The 25,432-nt window shown below is 47.8% G+C and overlaps 1 protein-coding gene across 3 annotated transcripts in view; it reads right to left on the bottom strand.

The window, feature by feature from the left end:
- Positions 1–25,432, bottom strand: part of Cpped1 (calcineurin-like phosphoesterase domain containing 1) — a 66,053-nt gene that overhangs the window by 23,016 nt on the left and 17,605 nt on the right. For all 3 annotated transcript variants that reach the window (XM_013011774.1, XM_013011775.1, XM_013011776.1), the window contains one exon: positions 23,075–23,293. In XM_013011774.1, the coding sequence (XP_012867228.1) occupies positions 23,075–23,293 (219 nt within the window). The remainder of the gene's footprint in view (positions 1–23,074; positions 23,294–25,432) is intronic.

The following is a 25,432-nucleotide window of genomic DNA, read 5'->3' as shown; positions in this document are numbered from 1 at the left end:
ACAGCTTTGTTCGTAACTGCCCCAGACAGAAACAGTCGATACCCACTGACAGTGGAATGGGTAAGTCTGACGATCTGTTCACTGGGTGAACCAAGGCCTTACCATGAGGTTGACTCGTGTCAACCTCACCTATCTGGTTCTGTGATTCCCTTTCTACCACAGTCAAGAGCGGGTAGAACTCAATATCAGATGCATGCCTGTGATACTGACACAGATGGAAAGTCAAATGATCAAGTAATGACTCTGTTCTTGCCTGCTATCAAATAGCACTTCTGCACCCCTCAAGATTCTTATAAGTGAAGCGAGGTGGACTCTGGGCACTGGGCTGCGAGCGGCGGCGGCGTGGCAGCAGGCAGGGCCTAGTGGCCACCACGGGACCAAGGGCAATGGGCAGAGCCTGAGGGTTCCGAGCAAGGCCGCGCTTGCCCCAGGCTGAGCTTTAGGACAAGCCAGGTTGGCTTCCACCCTCAGCCTCCCCAATGCAGGGATTACAGGTATGTGCTGCTGTGCCCAACGTGGCTATGATGTGTACACTGTTCATAACGCTTGAAGAAGGAAAGGGAGTAGGTTGTAAATGGCTCAGCTGAGGCTGCAGTGGGGAGAAGGGACAAAGAACCTCAAGGAGAAAAAAAACAAGAGTGGGACAGCAAAGGGCTCCCAGGTCACTGTAGGAGAGGTCAGCCATGGGGCGGTGGAAGGGTCCAGCCAGAGGCAATGCTCAAATGACTTTCTGTCTTCTTGGAATTCATTCTGTCAGGGACACCAGTCAGCAAGTGTGGAGAATGCGACATGTATGCGTGTGTGTGTGGGGGGGGGGGGGAGGATGACTTGAACTGAGGGCCTTGTATTTTTTCAGCTTTCATGTTCATAGCTGGTGCTCTCCCGGTTGCGCTATACCTCTGAGTCTGGCTTTTCAGTGGTTAATTGGAGTCTTGCAGACCTTTTTGCCTGGGCTGGTTTTGAACTGCAATCCTCCAATCCTACTCCACAGGTTCAAAGTGACCACATGACTCATGATGCTAGTGATTAACTAAGCATGTGATACCTTTTTTTTGTGACAAGGTCTTACCATGTTGCCCAAGCTGACTTCAAACTTAAAATCCTCCCACCTCAGCCTCCTGAGTGGTGAGATTATAGGCAAATGGTAGATGCCCAGCCTAACACAGTGCGTGGCGCTGGCAGATGACTTGTTAGCATGGTGTTTGCTTTGGGATTATTCAAGGCCCACCTTGAAAATCTCATGAGCATGTAAAGGGGTGAAGGACAGGTGGTCCCTGATGAACAACTTTGCAGCCATTCCATCCTCGGTGGGCCCTGCTGGAACGAGGCGGCTTGTTTACACTGAACACTGCTGTACAGAATCTGCAAATAGTGTGTGAACCCAGCTATGCAAAAACAAAATTAGGAAGGAAATATGCTAAAAATGTTATTGGTTCTTGCCTCTGGGTGGTAGAGAATTACAAGTGATTTTTTTTTTATTCTGCTTTCCAAATTTCTTTCAATTGCACAGCTATTACTTTTATAATACACACACACACACACACACACACACACACACATACATACTGAGGCCCATTATGGGAACACCTAATGGGGATGAAATGACTCTGAATATTTTAGCGTTCAAAAGGCCCAACCAGAAGCCGCAGAGAGGAATATAGGTGATCAGAGTTTCCTCTCTTCTGAACATATACTCTGGGATTTTCCAGGCACCATAAAGGGCTTGAGTGCCTGGCAGAGACCTCCCCCCGCACATTCCCCCCACTCCCCGCCCTGGAAACAATTACACGATTATTGAAGGCCTTAAGAGTACAGACAAACTGCTGGGTAAACGTGGTGCTAAAAACCAACTCAGAAAATGAATGGCGCTTCGTTAGACCCCAAATATAAAAATCACCCCAAATGGTAATTGAATTACTGCTTTTCAGCTGTGGTAATTTCAGTAAACGACTGCCAAAGCTTGTTTAATGCACAGCTACAGTGCAGCAGAACTGCCATGGCCCTTGGTAGAAAAGCAACTGAGGACAAACGCTTTCACTGGAGAGGGAGGCAAGAGTGGCCCTGGGAAGGTGAACAGGCTGGGCTTGGGAGTGAGGCAGGTTAGGGCTGGGGTCTTGGCCCCGCCCCTTCCAGAGGGGTGTAAGCACAGGCAAGTTATTTATTCTTCTGAGACCCTGTCTAACCGCTAAACAAGCACAATATCCACCTTGCCAGAACTGACAGGAAAAGCAGAGGCATGTGCCTGAGGCAGAGACTGCTCCCTGTGGACTGTGAATGGCCAGAGCAGGTGTGTTCACCTCCAGGACAGGGGCTGTGGAAGCCACTTAGGTAGTTTCAGCCTTCTCTGTAGGTGAAAGTAGACAGATGACAAGGAAGCAAAGCAGAAACTGGCCCCAGGGGATTCCAGGGAAACTTGCATTTTCTTAAGAGTCAGGAGCCAGTAGCCCTGCCTCCTTTCCTTCCTATGTCTCTTAAAGAAGGAAGTAAAGGCTGATCTACTGCAGCCATTTTGCAAAACTGAGGAAAAGATTAAGAAAATGGCAAAGACACTGATCATGACAGTGTAAGGCAACTGAGCAAAAGCCAAAAGAAGCCTTGTTATGTGGCCAAATCCTCTGAATATACTCATGACCGCAGTCTTGACTGGTCCTGGAGCCTATTGTCCGCTGAGGCTGAGGACTAAGGGTTTGGAACCGCTGAGGAGGCCAGGGGCGACTTTCCAGGGTGACAGTGATGCTGGGGGAGGAGGGCTAAAGGACAAAGTTCTTGGCAGAGTGAGTAGCAGGTGCCCAGTCCTGGGGCAAGGGACAAGGGCACTGGGTAGGGGGCCTTGCAGAGGGCACACTGAGCAGGAAATTGTACAACCTGGGCCAGGCTGAGGCAGACCAGAGGGGCCGGCTTCCTTGGGGTGTGTGGCTAGAGTTAGATGCTGTCAGAGTCTGTTTAGAATGTCAATGGCTTGTCTTTCCCTTTTAAGTAATCCAAGCCATCACAGGCAAGCGGGCAGGCTATTTAATGGGCAGCTATCAGCCCCAGTGCCTTGGGGCGGGGGAGGGATGGTCAACAGGGCTCTTCTTTAAGGAACACAGGACTGTCATCACCGCAGCTCGGGACACTCCCGAGTCTCTGAAAGGATTCCATCCCGGCTGCATTCACCCAGTGGGTGAATATGGCTAGGGCAGCCAGGATTCTGCCTTTCTCAAAGTCAGACCTCCAGGTCCCTGCTTTAAACTACCAGTGATAATGTGGCCGGTGCAGCTGTGCTACCAGCAAGACACACCACAGAATGTCCATCCGTCTGTCTCATAAAGCCATAAGGAAGGGCTCTGAATGCTTTTCTGAACAAAGAAAACAATACATTTTTAGAGCTAGACACATTCAAGGCCAACATTATTCCATGTATACAAGGGAACATTACCAGGCACGGCCATTTTTCCCATCAGGTAATTTGAGATCAACACTGTCCCCTGGGTGATGCACTAGCTTTTCTGGCTGAGGAAGGGGCCACGTCACGCCACACCTCTGGGAAGCTCTTATCAACTCCACTGAGCTTAGGACCAGCTCCATTTCAGCCAGGAAAATGGTCCAGCACAGCAATAGAACGGGCTCCAATTAGGACAGAATATGACAGTCACAACAGGCCAACAGGCTGGCTGGCGGGCCTGGGGATGCCGTGGGCTGGGCGGCAGCAAGGCGAAACCACCGGACAGAACGGCTCTGCCTCGTCAGCGGCACCAGAGATGCTGAGAATGGCTGAAAATGGGCATTTAAAAATCAGCAGAAGCAATAATAATAAATCCCTTTTTGGAGGCCCTTTCTGTTGCGTGAGTGGAGACAGCCTTGTTTTGGAGCCCAGGCTGACATGTGAGTGGGGAAAGAAGGGGGGGCGGTGGCCCTGCTCGCTGTGGGGGTGAGCCGGGTGTTAGGCTCCATTCAGGGCAGTGTTTGCCTGCCTCCCCTCGTTATGGAAGAAAGTTGGAAGGACAATCGTTCTGTTTGTACCAGAGAATCAGGCAGGTGTGTGCACTGCAAGGGACAGAGGCGCGGCGTGGGGTGGACAGGCCTGACGTCTGGGCAGGGGCTCAGAGGACCGTGCCCACCACTCAGCCCGGGCATGTAGCACCAACCACACCACAGACAGCACACTGCCTCCCGGCCATGCTGCTCTCCAGCCAAGCCTAAGACGCCATTATAATAAACACATGGACAACCGCTATATGGAAATGCTCATAGCACTTGTAGAGGAAAACTGTAAATAACTGTTAAATCATCTCTTTAAGCCACTTTAGTGTCACTGCAGAGCCAGCCATGAGCACTGTGAATGGAAGCTACTGCCAGAGCAGCTTGCTGAGTTAGAATTCACACACAAGGGCACGCAGGTGAGACCTGCAGAATAACCAAAGAGCCAGAAGGCGAAGATTCCTAACCAAAAATACTATAGGCACAATGACCGCTCTGAGACGATTTAAAAAAGTTACAGGTGCTCATTTTAAACAATATGGGAAAACTCAGGTCACTAATTGTTGAAACAAAATATACCTGCCTGAAAGATTTACTGTTGAGCTGCGCACACATGTAATTCTGGCCACTTTGGGAGATGGAGGCAGGAGGATCCAGGGAAAAGCACAAGACCCCATTTGAAAGACAATCCGCAAGGAAAGATTGGATGTACGGCTCAGACAGGAGGGCAAGCATGAGGACTTGAGCTCAACCACCAGTACCACACTGCCCTAAAAGAAGGAAGGGGGGTGGAGTGGGCGGGAGAGAGGGAGGGGTGGGAGGAAAGAAAAAGAAAGAAGGAAGATGGTTTTAGGGCTGAATGTTTACACCCCCTCCAAGCTACCAGGGCAGCATTTCCCTGTGCCTCCCTTGGGGTAATCAATGGACATTTACTGAATGACACCGGCGCGTGCTGGGCGCTTTGAGAAGCATCTGGGGCAGGGGTTCAGTGAGGAGCTTTCTGAGAGCTAGCTCTCCAGGTTGTTTTTGCTAGCAGAGGGGAAAGGCTGCTCAGACTGCCCCAGACTACCCCACCTCCCAGATGACACACCCGAGGTCTCAGGGGATGGCACCCGTGGGTGCCCTCGTGGCCATGATTTATCTCGGTAAAAGGTATGGAACAAGTCAGTCAGGGGACAAAATCCACAGGAAGCGCGTGACCACATGTGCTAACCCAGCACCCAGGGTTTCTACTGGGGCTGGCCACCCAGTCAGGCTCTGTCCCAAACACCACCCACATCCTGCCCCCCTCCCCCAGGGAGGGGGCTCCACATCCACCACGCTAGCTGTACAGATGCATACAGATGTGCCGCACAGCAGACCCTTCCTCCCTAGGTGTGGGAGGGCCCTTCTGGGACCCAGGCTCCCAGGTACACAGTTGCTTCTACCTTGTTGGCTTTGGGAGGCACACTGTATTTTTCACCAAAGGCAGGGCAGGGAAACACACTGCTGATCACATGACAATTCTAACACCCCGAACGCAAGGCTGAGTGAGTGCTTCTCTGTATCCACTGAGTTCAGATGTTTGCATGGGAAGGCCAACTTCCTGCTTTTGAAATTGGAATTTTTTAAGAATATATCATTATTTTCTGACTATGCTCTATCAAAGCCATGTGCAAATGAGATGGTTTACTGTGCCTGAATACTCCATAGAAATGAGCCAGAACGATGCCTACAAATACAGCCGGCTCTGCCTGTACAGCGAGAGAGGCTGGGGAGGCGCAGGGCGCGGGCACGCTGGCCGTACAGAGACTCAAGTCCCCACGCAGGAAGTTTTACAGACCTGGCTACTTCTGGGGGATAAATGCACTGTAATAGAGGGAGGCACCCAGGGAGGGGCTCCAAGCCAGCCTCCTCAGGTATTCATCAGCAACCTTCTCTGTGCTGGCAGCACAATGGTTTCTGCTAGTAACTGCAGCTTTTTCTGACCCCAGGCCAAGCATGTCCCTCTGGCCTCTGGTGATGGGGCCCCACAGCACCTGGGTGCCTTGAAGATGTGGCTGTCTCTTGTCATGGTAGAGTAGCTAGCACGACCGGCAGACAGCAGAGGTGAGAGCTGTACTCCAAAGACCAGAGCGAGGATGGGTGGCCACGGGCAGATTCTGCTCTTACTAAGTCCACCTCATGCCAGTCGATACCTGATCAGGATCTGAACCCTTAATGAGTTGCTTAATGAGTTGCTGCAATTGATTGGGAACTCTCATGCTATGTCTTGCACTGGAGCTCATCTGAGCCTCGACTGCTCCCACTTCACCCCAGCTAACTGCTTTTGGCTTGCGACAGCTGCCTTTGGATTGAGGAGAAATCAATCTGTGTCTGTGCTATGTAGATCGAATTTCTCAAGCTCTGAAAAGCAGCTTCTTCAGGGCTACCCCAGCAGGTAAACGAACGATGAACAGGAGAGACACTGACTGCACAAAATAATAGGAAAAATTACAGCGATATATTTCTGCCTAGGTGGCAAGACCAGCTCCCAGGGATAAGGCAGCCTGGGGACCCATCTGTACCAGATTTTAGATCCTCTGATGGTAAATGGAATAATGAAGATTCATTGTAAACCAGCTCCATCTCTAGATCATTTCGACATGTTTTCCAGTCAAACACAAACCCTGACAAAGCCACCCGAGTCCACAGCGACAGTCATGAGCAAATGCTCACTGGCTGAAGGTCTAATGTCATGTTACTAGTGACCAGCGCCTGCCTGCCCGCCCCCACCAGCAGCATGCACAGGTTCTAAACCTGATCTGCACAAATCTGATGCAACAGGCTGAAGGGATGAATACTTGTGGCAAGAAGAATTCTTTACCTGGTGGAATGGTTCCCTGAAGAGCTCCCTCCAAGATCCATGAGTTCTATTTATAAAAATCTAATTTTGTAGGAACTTCACTGCTGAGAGGGAGTGACCAAAAGAAAGAAGGCCAGGTTTTCTTTTGATCCCACAATGGACCAAGTTAAAGAAAACAGGGAAGTGTGGCTGAGAAAACTGGGCTAGACTCCACTGCAAAACTTCTGCTTACAGAAAGATGCAGGCAGGTGCCGCCAGCGGAGCCCAGGTCTCTGCAGGATCTCAGGGCCTGGGAGGTGCATCACTAAGCATGGCCATGTGGGTGGGGGAAGGGGGGACCGGGTGGGCGGGCACTGGTCTGACATGCAGGTATCTTCTGACAAGCACTCTGGTTTTCACCTTTACCTGTCTGCCTATTAAGACGCTAGGACACCAATATCCATGGGGGGACGTCACTTTGGTCACTTGCTTTTACCACTTAACAACAGCCAAACATGCTCAGCAAACTTAAGAGAAGCAAGTGGGATAATGTGATGCAAAATCCAGGTTAAACGGCAAAGCTAAGCCCTCCGTACCTATGGGCTTCACATTCAGATTCAACCAAATACAGATTAAAACAAGTATTTAGAGGGGCTGGGAAGGTGGCTCAGTGGTAGAGTGCTTGCCTTGCATGCATGAAGCCCTTGGTTCGATTCCTCAGCACCACATAAGCAGAAAAAGCTGGAAGTAGTGCTGTGGCTTGAGTTGTAGAGCGCTAGCCTTGAGCTGAAGAGCTGAGGGACAGTGCCCAAGTCCAGAGTTCAGGCCCCATGACTGGCAAAAAAAAAAAGAGAGAGAAACTATGCCTAGACTGAACATGTAGCAGCCATTACCCCTGCTTCTGCAACAACTTTCCAGCAACCGTTTAGATATTGTTTGCAATGTATCGGGAATTGCAAGTAATCCAGATGACTGAAAGTACACAGGCAGATAGACATAGGTTACATGCAAATAGTATGCCATTTTAATTTGGTGGTACTAGAGTTTGAACTCAGGGCCTTGTGCCTACTCAACTGTCTCCAACTGCCCAGGAGTGTGGCTCCTTCTCCCAGTGAAACCAGGCCCATCCTCAGCAGAGCAGGCAGGATAGTGCCTGAGGAAGACACAACTCCAGAGTTTAAGCAGAAACTGTGCCCAATACAATGTGGTCCGTCTGCCTCCGGGGTGTGCCTGACAGAATCTCACAGACCTCCCTAGGTGGGAACGTGAGGCCTGCAAGCTCCTCCCGTCCTGGGTATGAGGGAGTCACGGCTGGCGTTTCTAACAGTTTCATTTATTCCACGTGATCTGCCAAACCAGTCCTCATGGCAGCCGTTGAAAACAGGAATAATGAGTCCCCTGGGCAGGCTGTCATCAGATGATGTCAGATTAAAACACTGTGTCATTATTTATGGGAGACCGTGGTATGTCAGGACATTTGGCTGAGGAGAATCTGTTTCCAAATAAATTTCCATTGATAGCCAAGACTGCTTGAAAACAGAACAAAATGTGTGGCAACGAATGGCAGAACAAATCAGTGAATACCTACATGCTTGAACAGGATATCCCAACTGTCATTCAAACAGCTGTAAGTCTCCATAGGGCACCCAAGCTGTCAATTAAAAAGCCACATGTTTTCATAGGTTGCCTCAGCTGTCACTTCATGAAGCTTTGGAATATTTGGAAGGAGGGCTGGCCAGGCAAGGGGGAGGCAACACAGATCCTTTGAGTCTCTTAGGCTTCTGTTTCCTGGAGGAAAAAGAACTTGGTACCAGGTGGCATCAGCCAGGTGCCAAACGATGAAGGAAAACAATGACCTCACCCTTCACTGTCACCACCCTCGTGACATATTACTATTATGCTTATGTATTATGTCTTTGGGATACTAGGGTTTGGTCAGGGCCTCAACTTCATAGGCATGTGCTCTATCACTTGAGCTACTCCCCCAGCCCATTTTCACTGCAGTTTTTTTCAGACAGGGTCCTAGGAGCATTTTTTGCCTAGATAGAACCAGCCTCAGACCAAGACCTTCCTATCTACAGCCTCCTCACAGCTAGAGTAACAGCTATATTTCACCATGCCAAGCTAATGGATTTGAAATGGGGCCTCCACAGCCTCAAATTGTGATCCTTCCAATCTTCTATTCCTGAGTAGCTGGGACTGCAGAGGCTCCATCATGGCTGGAATAATGTCTTGTTCAATTCTCAAGCAACACAGGAAAGTGGATGGCACACCCCCTAGTTTGCAGATAAGTAAGCTGAGGCTCAGGGAATCCAGGAACCTGCCATTAGCAATGGGCTCTGAAATGACTATATATATATATATATATATATACACGCACACACACACACATATACATATATACACACACACATATATAGTGTGTATATATTTACACATGTGTATATACACATACATATATACATATATGTATGCATACATACATATACATACATATATACCTATCTACATAGATAGATAGACTGGCAATGCTGTTCAACTCAGCCAACTTCCTTAGTTTCCAAAAGTTTGAGTCTCATCTTCAGACAAAATATCCGTCATTACAGTGGAAACAGGAAGCAGAGTCCTACAGCAAATATCTGTCCGATACGTAGAGGAGATGGGTCTGGCGTCTGCCTAGAGGCAGGGCCATGGCTGCTGGCAGGTCTACCCCCCCCCCCCCCCCGACTTCCTCGGAACTTACATTCTTACACTAAAAACTCTCGTGTTCTCATTCTTTGGGAAGGGCGTCCAATGCAAAGGAGAAGATGAATGAATTCATTTTGTAGGTCAGGAGTGGTATTATTTAGTGATGAGGTAAAACCATTAAACTGTCCCAGGACCAAGGACTGATTTCCATTTTCCTGAATCTGCTCATTGAATAATCTACGTTAAAGACTTCATCTCACAGAATGATGAAACACGTAGTCGCCATGCACAAAGAAATGTGGTATTTCCACAGGTAGAATACTCTTCAGCCACCGCTACAATACTGATGGATTAGGAGAACACGGGGCTAGGCAAGAAGGAAGTCTCAAAGGCACACCAGGGAAACCCACAAAAGAGAAGTAGACCAATGGGCTGAGGGGGAAGGGGAGGAAGTGGGGAATGAATACAGACTTCCTCATATTCACTGTCGTTGTAGTTGCACAGTCCTGTGAATAAATGAAAAACCATTGGTATAAGGCATGTGCTGGAGTCTCACACCTGTAATCCTAGCTACTAAGAAGGCTGAGATACGAGGATCGATGTCTGAAGCCAGTCCAGGCAGGAAAGTCTTATATCCAATTAATCACCAAAAAAGTTGGAAGTGGCACTGTGACTCAAGTGATAGAATGTTAGTCTTGGGCAAAAGAACCTCAGAGACAGTACCCAGGCCCTGAATTCAAGTCCCAGGATCCACACGAAAAAAAAATCATTAGCTTTTAATGGATGAATTGTCTAGTATGGAAACTCTAATTTGATAAAGCCATCATTAAAAATAAAACATCAGCCAGGCACTGGTGGCTCATGCCTGCAATCCTAGCTACTGAGGAGGCTGAGATCTGAGGATCATGGTTCAAAGCCAGCCCAGGCAGGAAAGACCATGAGACTCTTATCTCCAATTGACCACCAGAAAACCGGAAGTGGTGCTGTGGCTCAAGCGGTAGAGTGCTCCCCTTGAGCTGAAGAGCGCAGGGATAGCACCCAAGCCCAGAGTTGAAGCCCCATGACCGACAAAAATAAAAATAAATAAAAATAAAACATGTAACTGCAGTTATGGGGGAGAGGGATAATACTCTAAGTAGTTCTCAAATCTCATTTAATCAAAGCCAGAAACTGACTCAGTTGTTCCCCTTATGATCTGCACTTTCCAGATAAGAAAACTCAGCCAGAAGAAATTAGGGCAGGAAGTAACCTGAGTCCACCAAAGGTGGGATCCAGCTAAATACACACTAAGAGCTTCTCCATAAAAACAGGAAATGCATCCCAACCTGCTGCTCCAGACAATAACAACCAAGTAAACAATACTGTTTTTTTCCTCCCATTTGCATTTTCTAATTAGAAAGGTACACCTGCAAATATATGTAAACTTAATAATTTTCACAAAAGACTCTGAACTGTAGTTTTTTTTTTCTGAGAAGTAGTACTTCACGGGTGGCAGAAAACATTTAAGTCTTTTGGCTGTTCTTTTCTTCTGGAGGCCTTTTAGTTCTCTTTGATTTGAATGTCTAAACCCAGACCTACCTCGGTTTCAAGGAAGTCTTTTTTTCTTTTTTCTTTTTGTCAGCTGGGGGCTTGAACTCAGAGCCTGGGCACTGCCCCTAAGCAATTTTGTCCAAAACTAGTATTCTACCACTGTGAGCCACTTCTGGTTTTTGTTTTATCTCATTGGAGATAAAAGTCTCACAAGGCCAGGCACTGGTGGCTCACATCTGTAATCCCAGCTACTCTGGAGGCTGAGATCTGAGGATCGTGGTTCAGAGCCAGCTGAGGCAGTAAAATCCGTGGGACTCTTATCTGCAATTAATCACCAGAAAACTGGAAGTGGCGCTGTGGCTCAAGTGGTAGAGAGCTCACCTTGAGCTGAAGAGCTGGAGAGCACCTAAGCCCAGAGTTCAAGCCCCAAGATGGACCAAAAACAGTCTCACAGGGATTTTCTGCCTGGGCTGGCTTCAAACCACAATCCTCAGATCTCAGTCTCTGAAGTAGCCAGGACTACAGGTGTGAGCCACGGGCGCCAGGCTTCCAGGAAGCCTTCTTTAGCTCCCCAACTGGAGCAGGGCTTCACACAGCTCCAACCGCCAGTGGTCTCCACTGCGGACTGCCATTTTGTTTGACCTGTCCTTTCTGCCTGTCCCTGACTAGCCTGGACGTTTCCTGAGGTCAGAACTCTTGCTTCTTTAAGTAGAACCTCAATACACATTTGCTGTTATTAACTAGACAAACAAATAGGTAAATGAATACAGGGTCTCTGGCTTGACTTCAGCCCCCGGCAGCCGAGGGCTGGCAGTGAGTTGACAGGAGGAAGAGAGGGTGTCTTGCAAAAATAAAAAATAAAAACCTGAGGCCTGTCACATGATCTACATCCTCACTAGAACTGGAATGTGGATGGACAAGCTGCCCATAAGGAGAACTTGAGAAAATTATTTATTCTTTTGATTAGGCGCGTTTGCTTTCATCAAGTCCTAGAGAATTTACGGTCATAATCCTCCTCATCTCTAATGCTTGCATTATCTTTCTCTAATTAATTGAGGTATGTAAATGCATTGATCTAAAACTGTGCAGGCATAAACATCACTCACGCAGCGACCCAGGGCCACATTGCGAACAGATCGAGCTTAATTGCGTTCTACCAGTTTTTAAATTATATACATTATTAGGCAAGATTCATTTAATTTCGCATCTAAAAACTACAATTATACTTACTGCTTCTAGATATTCATAGCAATTCGTGATGTAATCTGTACTGTTAGCCAAAGTAGAGTACAATTAATAAGGAGAATTTAACTATCAGATACCATGAGGGGCTACAATATGTTTATTTATATTTTAGTGTGCTTGATGTACTTTTGGGAAGACAAAGGAAAGTAGAAAGAAGGTAAATGATACCCAGTGTGATTTGTTCATGCTCTACCTTCAGATCAATACGAAATTTCTGTATAAATATATTTATGGAATACAATGGCAGCATTTCACACCAATAAAACATAAACCAAGGAAGGAAACGTAATTTTTTTATACAAGCCAAATATACATACTGACCAGAACCTACAATGGTTTCCCAATAAGCTATTTAGGCAGAGGGGAAAACGAGACAGGATTTGAAATGTGTGTATAGAGTGTCTAAAGCCGGAGGAGGGAGGGAGGGAGGGAGGGAGGCATTGTGTAAAACCCACATCTTTTCAGCAGCTTTGGCCTTCCTGTGTTCTAGCCCCCAGCCCCTCGTCACCTTAGCCCCCACCATTTCGATCACTTGAACCCCTCTCGGGTCACGTCCCTTCTTAGTAACCTCATTTAGTTGCAGAAAATAAACCTATGGAGGAGGTGAAATATTCTACTGTTGGGAAATAAGCGCTCAGAGCAGAAACAATAGAAGACATGATGTACTTGGGTCTGCTGAACCAAAGCTGCAATGTCCTGGCCGGCCCACGCCACGTGGGTGTGCTGGGGCCTCTGCGAGCTTTGGGGGCATCCACTCACCAGCTCCTGGGTGGTGAGGAGAGGGCCCAGTGGCCCCCACAGGCAGGGCTACTGCAAGCCAACCCACGCTCAGGGTGGCAAGGCACAGGGCAGCTGCCAGACACAGAGGAGGAAGAGGAGGAGTTTACTGTGGGAGGTGGCTCTCACCATCCTTAGAGGCAGAGGAGGCAACTTGCCCTCCTTCCACCTTTCCTTCAGGCCCAGGTAGGACTGGATATGCCACCCACGACCAGGGGAGGGGAGGGGGGCTTTGCTCACTCAACTGCTGTACACGCTAACTGCTTCCAGAAACCCTCGTGGACACCCAGCTACCTGGTACCCCTTGGCCTTGTGAAGTCTTCCGACCACTTTTCCAGGACATCTTCAGAATACCTGGGAATCCTGCCCAGCTTCTCGGGGTTTCCTGGCTGCACAAAGCCAGTTTGTGAACACCACGTTCAGGCTAAAAGAACTGATCCTAGAAATTGCCCTTTCTGGACAACATATTACGCGATGCTCCAGGAGAAAACCTTCACCATGTTTTCCTCTTAAATGTAACAAGACTTCTGGGAACAGCTCTGTCTCTCTCAGATGTAAGTGTGATGTTGTTTATCACTGGCTGAACTTCTCAATCTGTCTTTCTGCCTCTAGTCTTGACTTGTACGTGAAATTGTATATTCCTGTGGTCCTGACTTACATTTATTTTTAATCTTTCTAATTTTATGTCTGTCATCCTTTTAAGCCTTCTCGAGTGCTTCAAGGAGCGAGCAAGGAAGTAAGGTGAAGCTCTCTCAGTTACCATTTTCAATCCAAATGCTGGAACCCAGAGAGGGAGAATGTGGACGTTCTTTCATCCTTAATCAAAAGGCAACTGTGGGCTGGCATGGGGTGGCTCATGCTTGTAATCCTAGCTACTTAGGAGACTGAGATCTGAGGATCATGATTTGAAGCCAGTGGAGAGAAGCAAAGTCTGAGACTCTCATCTCCAATTAACCACCAGAAAATTTGGAACTGGAGCTGTTGCTCAAGTGGTAGACCACTATCCTTGAGCTCTTAGCTCTGCTGTTAAGACTGTCTTATAAAGAGATCAACAAAGAAGCACGCACATTAACCAACAATTTTAAAAATACGTTTGCTAACTCTATTTCAATATGGTTGGTTTTCTTGTAAATCCTACATGTTTTATTTTCCTATTTAGGAGGCTAAGATCCAGAAGATCATGGTTCAAAACTAACCTGGGTAGAAAAGTTTGAGATACTCCATCTCCAAAGTAACCAGCAAAAAACTGGGCTGGAAGTATGATTCAAAAGGTAGAGCACCAGCTGAGCAAGTGAGCTGAGAAGGCAAGAGGCTCTGAGTTCAATCCCCCAGTACTTCCAACAAACAAGAAATCACTCTATGATGTGGTCCAGGGTTTTAAGCTGACAAAGGGGTCCTGGGCACAGGGCGTGTGAAGACAACCCTGCCTCAGAACTGTTTCCATGTCACCACCACAAGGCAGATGCTGGCAGGGTGGATGATGACACACCTAATCAGAAGCGACTTCCCAAGTAACGCTGCAAGCTGCCTAATTAGTAATATTAGGCAAATTGGCTGAAACCACTTCTAATCAGCCTCGGCGGAGGGGAGGTGTTGTGGCTGATTGCCTGGCTGTTCTAGCGCTGGTTAACACGTGAAGGAGCAGGAGCCTCGTGAGGGGTTCGGCTGATTGCTTTGGGGGGGCACAGTGCAGCTTTGGCCCCACACAGCCAACAGGCTGAGGGGGAAGAGCTGAGGGGGACAGACAGCTCCGCCCACCATGGAGCTTAGCCATACGTGGATATAGCCTCCCATTCTTGCACACTCACCCCTGCCCTGTGTCTGTGTGTAGAACTGAATGACAAATGTCTTTAAATCTTGGTATTTCTTGGAGCCTGGAGAAAGCACTTGAAAATAGAATCTTTAATTGCCAGCTGAGGAAATGTGTGTAAATTATCTGAACTTAGAAACAAACAGCAAGGTCCCATTTCCATATGGATAGGAGGGCTTTGGTGTAACAGGAGCTTTCTGCATGGGGTAGGTGGCATAGGAACCAGGTTCACATGACAGGGACCGGGAGTGTTGGCTGCACAGAAAAGTTCATGTAGACCAGGCATGGTGGCTCAAGTCTGTAACCCCAGCTTCTCAGGAGGCTGAGATCTAGTTCAAAGCCAGCCTGGATCACAGTTCAAAGCCAGCCTGGCAGTAATGACCAGGACCAACAAAAAGCTGAAGTGGAGCTGTGGCTCATATAGTAGAGCACCAGTCTTGAGTGAAAGACTTAAAGGACAGAGCCCAGGTACTAAGTTCAAGTTCCAGTACTGGCACACACATTACAAATAAGAGAGACATAGATAGACAGAGAGACAGACAGACAGAGAGACAGGCAAAAGAGAGAGAGAGAGAGAGAGATCCTGTAGAAGGCAAATGCTGTCCCTGAGGCAGGCCCTCTAGGGACTCCCAGCACAAAAGGGCCAGGGCTCACTCAGTGCCAATCACAGGGAGAGCAGACCCCCAATATAGCCCATCAACTGTGACCGCAGACCTCAGGGAGCGCACGTGGTTAGCCACACAGCAGCTGTTTAGATCAGCTCCAAACAGGATCATGGCTAGTTAAGGCGGGGAGGGAGGGCTAAGCCACCAGGCAGCATCTATGAGTGCAAGGCAGTTCACAGCTGTGGAGAGCCTGTTGTAAACTCATTTGTACCACTGTAAAACAGCTGTCCAGAAAGAGAAAAAAATAAGTCACAAACCACATGGATTAACATTCAGAAAAGGTGGTTTAGCTGCTTGGATTCTTTGAACCACTGTGACCCTGTAATCTGGGAAGAATGTGCCCGGTTTATTCTAAATATCTACAGAAGAAATCGATCCCCGTGTTCCTCATATAATTTAGAGATCTAGTAAGATCATCATGGAAAAGATCCATCTCCACCCTAGTCTGAATCCCACAAGAGATTGGGATAGCGTGCCCTGCTTCTGTCTCTAGTCTTCAGTTTCAGGGGAAGCACGGGTCTTGTCTGTGTCAGTTCACTGATGGGGAGCAAGCAGCTACCACAGCGCCTGGTCCAAAGCAGGCACTGCAGACAAACTTGTTAAATAATCAAGTTGATTACTGATTCACCTCTTCTGGACTTTTTTTTTTTTGGTGGGGGGAAGGGAGAAAGGGGAGGAGTGTTAGTACTGGTTGAATTCAGGGCTTGTACTTGGCTAGGCAGGTGCCCTACCACTTGAACCATGCCCCCAGCCTTTGTTTGCTTTAGTCATTTTTCAGGCAGTGTGTCTTGAGTTTTTGTCTGGGACTGGCCTCAGACAATGAACATCCTATCCCTGCCTCAGCACAGCTGCAAGTACAGGATGTGCCACCACATCTGGCTTGCTTGCGGAAATTGGGTCTAACTTTTGCCGAGGCTGATCTTGAACTGTGATCCTCCCATCTCCAGCTGCGATTACAGGCACATACCACCATGCCTGGATGCCATTAGTGCATGATGCCTGCCATATGCTGTGCTAGTCACTCACTAAAGATCCCAAGAAATCTACTTCACAACCAGTCTCTCTGTCTCCTACACTCACTCTCCCCGCCTCCCACCCACATCCTTTAGGAATGCAAAACTAAGCTTGAAGGAAGGTGAACTCCAAGAGTTGGTAGAGTAAGATAAGACCTTTCCCAGACCAGAGCCTTAATCTTGGTTTTTCAAAACTATGCCTCAGAGGCTTTGCTTATCTGATGCTGTCATGTACCAGCATCATGTTCATGTGTCTGGGTCTTTGCCAACTCCCCCCAACCCTCCCTGCCCCCGACACACACACACACACACACAAGGAATACCAGCTTCCCTAGACCCACAGCCCAAAGCCCAGTGCACAACTCTATTTCCTACTTCTGCATCTTCAGACTTAGCTCTCTGGATAGAGAAGGGGTCTTGAGGGTCTAAGGCCATGGAGACTTTTTTTTTTAATTTTATTTGTGAACATACTGTACAGAGGGGTTACAATTGCATGGGCAGGATAATGCGTACATTTCTTACCAAGCATTGCAGCCTCCTCCTTTGTTCACCCTTCACATCACTTCCCAGCCTCTCCCCTCCCCCCCATCCCAATCCTTCTCCTTCCCCCCTCCCCCTCCTCCCCCCCCCACCAACGTTGTAAAGTTCGTTTTGGACATGACAACTAGTACTTCTCTTTGTTGCATCAGGTCCACCTGTATCCTTAAACAACTGGTTTTTCCCCATCTCCTCCACAAGTTATACTGACATCAAATATATTGAAAGCAGGGGTTATACTGTGGGGGAGGGGCCATGGAGACTTTTATCTACACTTTAGTCCAGGTTTGCCCTAACCTAGGTCAAAGTGACCACACCAGATGAAATAGCGTCCAGGTCTCATGAGGCCCTTCTCCCAAGAGCAAAGCACAGCTCATTTCTCAGCCCTGCGTTCCCAGGTACCTCTGGCTCCCACCACCACACTGCTGATTGGCTTCACCTCCTCTCTGGGGTCTCGCTGCCCTATCTGCAAAGCCCAGCCGTTTTCTACCTTGAAGTTCAGACTTTTCTGCTTAAGTAGATTATTCTGCCCGCACTGGTAGCAAGCATTACCTTGATGCATGTATCCTCTCTTCCCATTTGTTGGAATCAGTTCTGGATTCAATCCATTTTCACACAGAGTCCCTTTGGTCCCAACAGAAATGATCCCCAAACTTCAACCCTAAGACATCTGAGCCCATTTTAACTCTAAAACTACAATGTGGTTACTGCAGAACAATGTGTGCAAGTATCCAAACGAGGGAAAGGCTCTGCGGAAAGTGATGGACTTTTCTTCATCTACAAACCCCAAAAGGACAACTGCAAATCTTGTACCCCAAACCTTTGGCCCAGATCACATTTGAAACGGAAGGTTTTCAAATGTTAGGATGGCAATATGGGGGCAGAGAGGAGATATTAAATAAGCAGGAGCTTGGGCAGCAACCTGTAATAGAACCCAGAAACATTCTGCAAGAAAACATATGAATATTCTCACTATTAGATAAGTAAGAGCCATCAACAGCTTCACATCAGTCAGAGCAGTTTTGCTGCCTATGTAGGCAGTTCTAATTTAAGGGGGAAAAAATCAAATTTTCAAACCTTTTGGAATTTTGGAATGGTAGATAAGGAATGACCCAAATCAAAAACCCAGTTTGGCTGCCCTGAGCATCCTGTAGGCCAAGACTTTAACTCTGCACTCTGTGTGCGTCGCGCTGTCTGGGGCGGGCGTATTCTACAGGGGGCATTCTGCTTTACTCACAAACTGTTTAGGAAGCAAAACAAAAACCACAGACTTATAAGTGTGTCCTTTGAACACTGAGCATAAACATAAAAGGTATGATGGTTCTCTTGCTAACTGCTATTCTCATTCATATTTAAGGTGGATTTTGGCATACACATAGTAATTAGTAAGTACACTGAAAAGCAGAAAATAGAGTCCTGTCAATTTAGTCTGCTATAGGCTTTTAAAAAATTTTGTGTCAGCACTGGGGCTTGAACTCAGGGCCTGGGTGCTATCCTTTAGCTTTTTTACTCAAGGGTGGCTCTCTACAACTTGAGTCATAGCCCCACTTCTGGCTTTTTGGTAGTTAAATGGACATTAAGAGTCTCACAGACATTTCTGCTGAGGCTGGCTTTGAACCATGGTCCTCAAATCTCAGCTTCCTGAGTAGCTAGGATTTCAGATGTACACCACAGTGTTTAGCGTGGCTAAAGGCTTCTTAAAGCTTACGTGTTCATCAAGTCGCCCGAGGGTTCTAAAAAGATGCTCCCTCTGTCCTGCTAGTTTGGAAGTTTGAGATTCAGTGATCCTGAGGAGCTCTGGCTACTGCTTTGGAGTCACTGTTAGAACAGCGAGACTGCAGGGGGGAGTGGATGATGATCTTTACTCTACCACATATGGTTGTGTGCGTTGGGAAAGGTACTTCTCTTCCCCATCAGTTAAAATGAAATGTCAATAGCATCTTTCCAAAGATGTCCTGAGTAGATCAGCAACCAGCACAGACCCTGCCAGGTAACAGACCCTCAGTTCCATCTATCTCTGACCACCTGTGCTGGGCAGAGGAGCGACCCCTCCAGGATGCCCACACCGTGATCCCCAGAAACTGCGACCGAGCTGTATTACAGTGGGATGGGGACACTGAGAGGAGAAGGCCTCCCAGGTTACTGGGTGGACCAAGTGCTATCACAAGGGGATGTACAAGAGGGCAAAGTGGGACAGAGAGGAGAGAAGACACGAAGCTGCTGGCTTGGAGATGGAGGTCCAGGAGCCAAGGAGCACAGGTGTCCCTCTGGTGCCAGAGCCTGGAGAAGGAACACAGCCCTGCAGATTCAGGACTGCCAGGGAATGGGGGCGAGGCTTTGAGCCACCCCAGCAGCTACAGCAAAGGAATGTACATCTGCTGGAATGATAGACGCGAGGGCAGGCTTGCCTTCTTAGCGCAGAGCAGGGGAGTTCCTGAGCTAAGTCCTGCCACAGATGCCGACACAGACAGTGCCCAGCAGCTACCTGAGGACCCTTCCCAACGAGGCACCGAGCCACTGGTGACACTGCTTGGTTTGGTTATGGCACTTTTTCGTAGACTGGCACGGACACATATGTTTGGCTCACAGAAATCCTTTGTCCTCTAATCAGACCAGCACCAGCCAATTTGTCAGCTGCACAAGCAATTGCCAGAGTCTAACAAGGCTCCTGGGGCCACTCTTGGGGGGTCGATGGCTCAGTGTCAGCAGGGCTGAGTTTTGAAAGGAAGCCTGGACTCAGAGGTGAAGGATTGAAAATCAATGGATGTACAAATCTTCATTTGGTACTTTGAATATGGCGCACCCTATAGCGAAAGCTTTGTATAGGAAGAGAAAGACCTAGAAAAACACAGGGATATCTACAGAATGATAATGTGTTTCAGTACAAAATAGGCTTTGTCCAAAATAAAGACAAAGCAGACAGCCTTGAGGCTTGGACCCTCCCCTCCATGTTTGGACTTGGGCACCAGGACCTGCCCTCTCCTTCCCACAGACATCACCAAGGCATCCAGCACCGTAACTGGTACTTACCGAGCACTCAACGAATACTACGCATGAACGGATACTATGATGGGTGTTTATAATGGAAAAGCATGATGTGATTGCTTTCACTTTAAAAAAAAAAACCCACACTACTCCGAAAGCTCTTTTGCTTCATTTTGAACCAATATCTACTTGGCCCCAGATATTATTTATGGTGGTATTAGAAGTATGCTTTCTGATTTTATTTGCCTATTAATATGTGCACTGGTTAATTAACAATGTGCTAAAACAGTCAAAGCAAATAATTACTTTTCTACTGTCTGTCCTGCAAATGAGCTAAGTGGGAGGGAGGCCACTTATTGCATATTAAAAAATGGTAACTAGATTTAAAATGCTCTGTTTAATGTCTGACCACAATATTCAAAGCAGTTCTCAAGGCTCTGTTAAACCCCTACAAAACAGGCTGAATCTTGAGAGGTGACTATGGATTCCATTCCTGTTACCCTGAACACGGCCATGCTGGAGCCTGCCAGCTCCCACTCAGGAGGTCCTGGGACTCTCTGGTGGCACTGGTCACAAAACCTGTACCTTTTCATTTCCTTGTGCTCAGTCTGGTTGGCTTAGGAAGCAGCATAACTGTGCGGAAGGCTTTTATTCTAAATATGATTTTGAAATATAACTGAATACATTACCATAATTCAGAACAAGTTGGTAAACATCTACAAGAACATGTTACATAATTCCAGTGGGCCTCGGAGTACTCCACTTTGAAAGAAAAGAATTCACTGGGAAGAAAAATGCTATCATTTGTCAGCTTAGGTTCAAGGGTGCCAACGGCAGCGGAAGTTGGGTCACTGTGGTCTTGTGTGACATCACGTGCTATGCACACAGTACACAGGGCCCTACCATCCCAGAGACGGCCCCAGCTGCAAACCAGGTGTTCAGTCGACTAACACATCACTTTGGCTGGTGACTGAAAACTCAATCCTTCGATGTCAACCCAGGTGGAAGCCCAGGCTCCACGGTCACCTCCACATGGCACACTAGGTACCCTGTACACCCTTGGCTACCAAGTTCACCAGCAGCTATTATTTTACTTCTCTACAAAACAAACCAAGGGGCAAGAGAGGGTGATGCCTACCAGTCATCCCAGCAAAAGCCAGCCTGGGATCCTATCTGAAAAGCAAACTACACACATAAAGCCTGGAGGTTTGGCATAGCCCAGACATTACGATGCTCACCTAGCATGCGTGAGGCCCCACAACCAGAGAAACAAACAAAATACCCAGGACACACGTGCCCTGCTGCTACACAGAGCTTCCAGGACACCATCTCCCTGCAGAGGTTAGAGTCATGCTCCGCCTCACTGCCCCAGGTGACCGAGGTCTTAGAGCCTGCTGCTTCCATGGTTTCTAGGCTCACACAGGAACTTTGAGATCAGGGTTTGCCCACATTCCCCTGGTCTACCAGTGCAGAGTACAGCTGGAAGCCCAGTCTGCTGGGTCCGAGCAGCCCAACACCAGGTCAGGGCTCCCGCAGGGTGGTGCTACTGACTTCCACTGGGGGAGATGTCTCTGTGCATGACTTGCTGTAAGGCAGAGGCACACAGAAAATGAGGGGGATCTGGGGGTCCTTCCAACTTCAGAGCATGCACAAATGCTCCTTTCCCAGCCTCCAGATTTCTCACTGAGCTTTGCTCTGGATGCATGGGCTGCAGCACCTCAGCCTCCTGCAAACTACCTCAACTGCTAGAAGAGCTGAAAAAGTCAGTTGAAACAAACGTGTCAGAGCACGGTGGCTCATCCTATAGTCTCAGCTACTTGAGAGGCAGAGATCAGGAGGATCCCAGTCTGAGCCCAGCCAAGGCAAAAAAGCTATGAGTCCCTGTCTCAACAAATAAGCCAAGCACGGTGGTTCATGTCAGTAAATAACTAAGGCAATAAGGGCTTAGGGCAATGGCTCAAGCAGCAGAACAGGCCCTTAGCAAGTAGGAGACCCTGAGTTCAAAGCCCAGTACCACCAGAAGAACAATCCACAGCCAGAGCTGTATTGTCCCCCATGGTTTCCAGGTCATGTCTGTTCCCCTGAGCAGAGACCAGCACAGAGGTGAGAGGCGGAGGCTGTGGGTGCCAGCTCTACCTCCTTGCTGGGCAGGAATCCCTGCTCACTGGGCTCAGCCCTGACTAGGGGAGAAGGAAGGGTGTCAGTTGGGGAGGAAGATTGTTCTAGAAGGCCTTATTTGTTTGTATATTGCCAGCATCTGACTTTTCCTTAGGGAAACCACCCATTCTTCAGACCACACATTTGAACTAGAGCTGAACCTCACACTCAGAGCCAGATGAGTATAGTCTGGGACTCTGACTGGACTGCCCCAAACTGAGCACTTTGTTTCCACTGGGATTTCTGTATAAAGGACCTAAGCTGAGAGCTCCAAAGAGCCACCACTACAAAGCCTGGGCACAAAGGAAGTCCACCCAGATGGGAGCAGAGCTGAGGGAGGGAAAGAACAAGTTAACGGACTAAGAAACCCAGGACTTCTGCCCATGAACTTTATAGTCCCATGAGACAGTATGGGAGGGAGGGAGGGAGGGAGGGAGGGAGGGAGGCAGGCAGGCAGGCAGGCAGGCAGGCAGGCAAGCTTCAGTTGTATTTTTCTATCTTGCAACTAAAAAACTAAAAAAGCACCAATACAGGGAAAAATAAAATCATTAGGAAAGATGAGAGAAGGAAGACAGTTCTACTTCTGGATCCAGTGTCTGGAAGCAGTCCCCACTGGTCCCTAGATAGGCAGGAAGGTGACACAAGGGGATCTGTTTGATTCTTCATATGAAGCTTGCATCATCAGAAGTGCCGCTCCTCTAATTGCTGTAATTAATCTTACCTGATTCCAAATATAAAACGAGTGTGCAACTGGTGATGTTTAACGACACTGCGGCGGCGTGGAGGAGGAAGAATAGGCCAGCACCGCACAGAGACATCTCTGGGAGAGAAATCTGTGTTTTCCGGCCATGCAGTCAGGATTGGCTGAAGGAGAAAAGGCCCTGGCCGGCCTGGACGGGCTTACCTGGCATAGCATGGATGAGGTCGCCGCACAGAACAAAGAACTTGGGCTTGGGGTTGAGCTTGTTGATGGCCTGCACGGCCTGCTGGGTGAGCCGGATCTCCTGTCCCCACTCGTCACCGCCACTGTCACAGTCTCCGGTGGCCCAGGCCTTCATCAGCCCAAACTGAGGGTCAGCACCTTGGATGAAGTAGAATGGGCCCTTCCATTCCTTTTCCTTTTCTTTAAAGAGAGAGGGAGACAGAAAGAGAGAGAGAGAATAGATATAAAATCCAACAGGGACAACATCCAGGTTATAATGGGCATGGATGTCATCGTTTTCTTAAATTAAGTAGGCCATTTTAATAAGCTGCTGCTCAAACTCACCATTTTCCTGTCATTACCTAAAGGATTTAGATATATTAATTACGCCGAGGGCCTGGTGGTTCCCAAAGGCCATGAAAGCCCACACGGCTGCTACAGCCACACACCATGCTGTTAAAAGCTAAGCGGCCAAAATGAGCCATGGAACCATAAAACAGCATCATACAGAAGATCTTTAATGAGCAGTAACAGTGTTCTAACTGGACTTAAAAATGGTACAGAGCCATGCTGCCTCATGTATTCACAAAAATCACTAGGCGATATACGTATGGATCTTTTCTGCCAGGCCTTGCAGTTCTGTTGGTGCTGTTTCGGGTAGAGGACACGGGAGAACTTTAATTATAAACTTAAAGCTATGAACTCTGGCTATCTAGCTATAGGAGATGGGAGTGCCAGAAATGAAATCTGGGTAAAGAATGGATGCTATGGATGGAAGAAAGGAAGAAGGAAGGAAAAGAGAAAGAAAGGAAGGAAAGAAGGGATGAGACAGAACCACTAGGTAATTTCTTACACTTACACACACACACACACACACACACACACACACACACACAGGAGGGTGGAAGGTAAGCAATAAAATTCTATATTTGAAAGCTCTTAGCAGTACTTGCTTACTTTATTTGAATAATAACTTCATACATAGGTGAACACTTGTAACCACATGCCTACTTCTGAGGTCCTGGGCAGGGCTGTTTACTGTCAAGAGGTGGATCTGGGAGGTGATCAGAATCCAAGGTCAAGGCATCAATCAACAACTTTTTGTTGTTGTTGGTCATGGGACTTGAACTCTGGGCCTGGGCGCTGTCCCTCAGCTCTTCAGCTCAGGTGAGCGCTCTACCACTTGAGCCACAGTGCCACTTCTGGTGGTTAGCTGAAGAGTCTCACGGACTTTCCTGCCCAGTCTGACTTTGAACAATAATTTTCAGATCTCAGCCTCTTGAGTAGCTAGGATTACAGGCGTGAGCCACCAGCGCTCAGCACTTCAATCAACTTCTAACACAGTTTGAAAACTGTTGCCTACAGCCAACATTTTAACAAGTCGTTTCCTATGACAAATAGTCTCAGCCTCAGAAAGCCATAGTCCTTGGAGCTATTAAAATAAATCTCACATTTCTTATTTACTTAGTGAAAAACCTACATAGACTGTCAGTTTTATGATGACAAAGCACAAAATAAAATAGATTTCAATCTAAAGCGAATGACAGCTGGAATATCAATATGCAATCTACCTTACCTAGCTCTAGCTAATAAGGTAATCTGAGACCTTCTCAAAGGCCTCTGGGTCCTCTTAGATTCCCTGGCAAGCTGGGGAGTGTGGTGGGGGGGAAGGTCTTTAGTCTAATCTCAACTTGAATCGAGGCGGGGGCTTTCTAATGCTTAGGTCTGAAAGGAGAAAAAAAATTTTTTTGGTGCCCTACTAAGGCTTGACCTCAGAGCCTGGGTGCTGTCCCTGGCCTTTTTCATTCAAGGCTGGCTTTCTACCACTCAAGCCAAAGCTCCACTTCTGGCCTTTTGCTGGCTAATTGGAGACAGAAGTCTCCCAGATTTGTCTGTCTGGGCTAACTGCATGCCACAATCCTCAGGTCTCAGCGTCCTGAGGAGCTAGGATTACAGATGTGAGCCACTGGTACCCAGTGTGAGAAATCATCCCTCAGAAGGACAGCCTTTCACATTCCTAATATCTGCACTGCACTGAATTATTTCACCAAGGCCTAGACTTAGCCTCAGGGACAGGCCTAGGTATTAGCTAGCTCAAATCCACTGCCACCGTCCAGCTTCTCTTGAGACCTTCTGAAAGATCTAGTCAACGATTACAGTTGTGGATGCTTGGGGGAAAAACATTCTTCCCTAAAACAGCTGATACACAATCACAATCACAGCAAATGTCATTACTGAAATACACACACACACAGAAGAAGACTTGATTATGTGATGTAAGAAATGGGTACACAGTGGCTTTTGTTTTCCTAAAATAAAATGTCTCACTGGGGGGGGGGG

This window comes from Dipodomys ordii, unplaced genomic scaffold (genome assembly GCF_000151885.1).
Source record: "Dipodomys ordii isolate 6190 unplaced genomic scaffold, Dord_2.0 Scaffold14, whole genome shotgun sequence".
Lineage (NCBI taxonomy): Eukaryota > Metazoa > Chordata > Mammalia > Rodentia > Heteromyidae > Dipodomys > Dipodomys ordii.
Note: the sequence above shows the minus strand (reverse complement) of the source record. Positions and strands in the feature narration are given on the sequence as shown.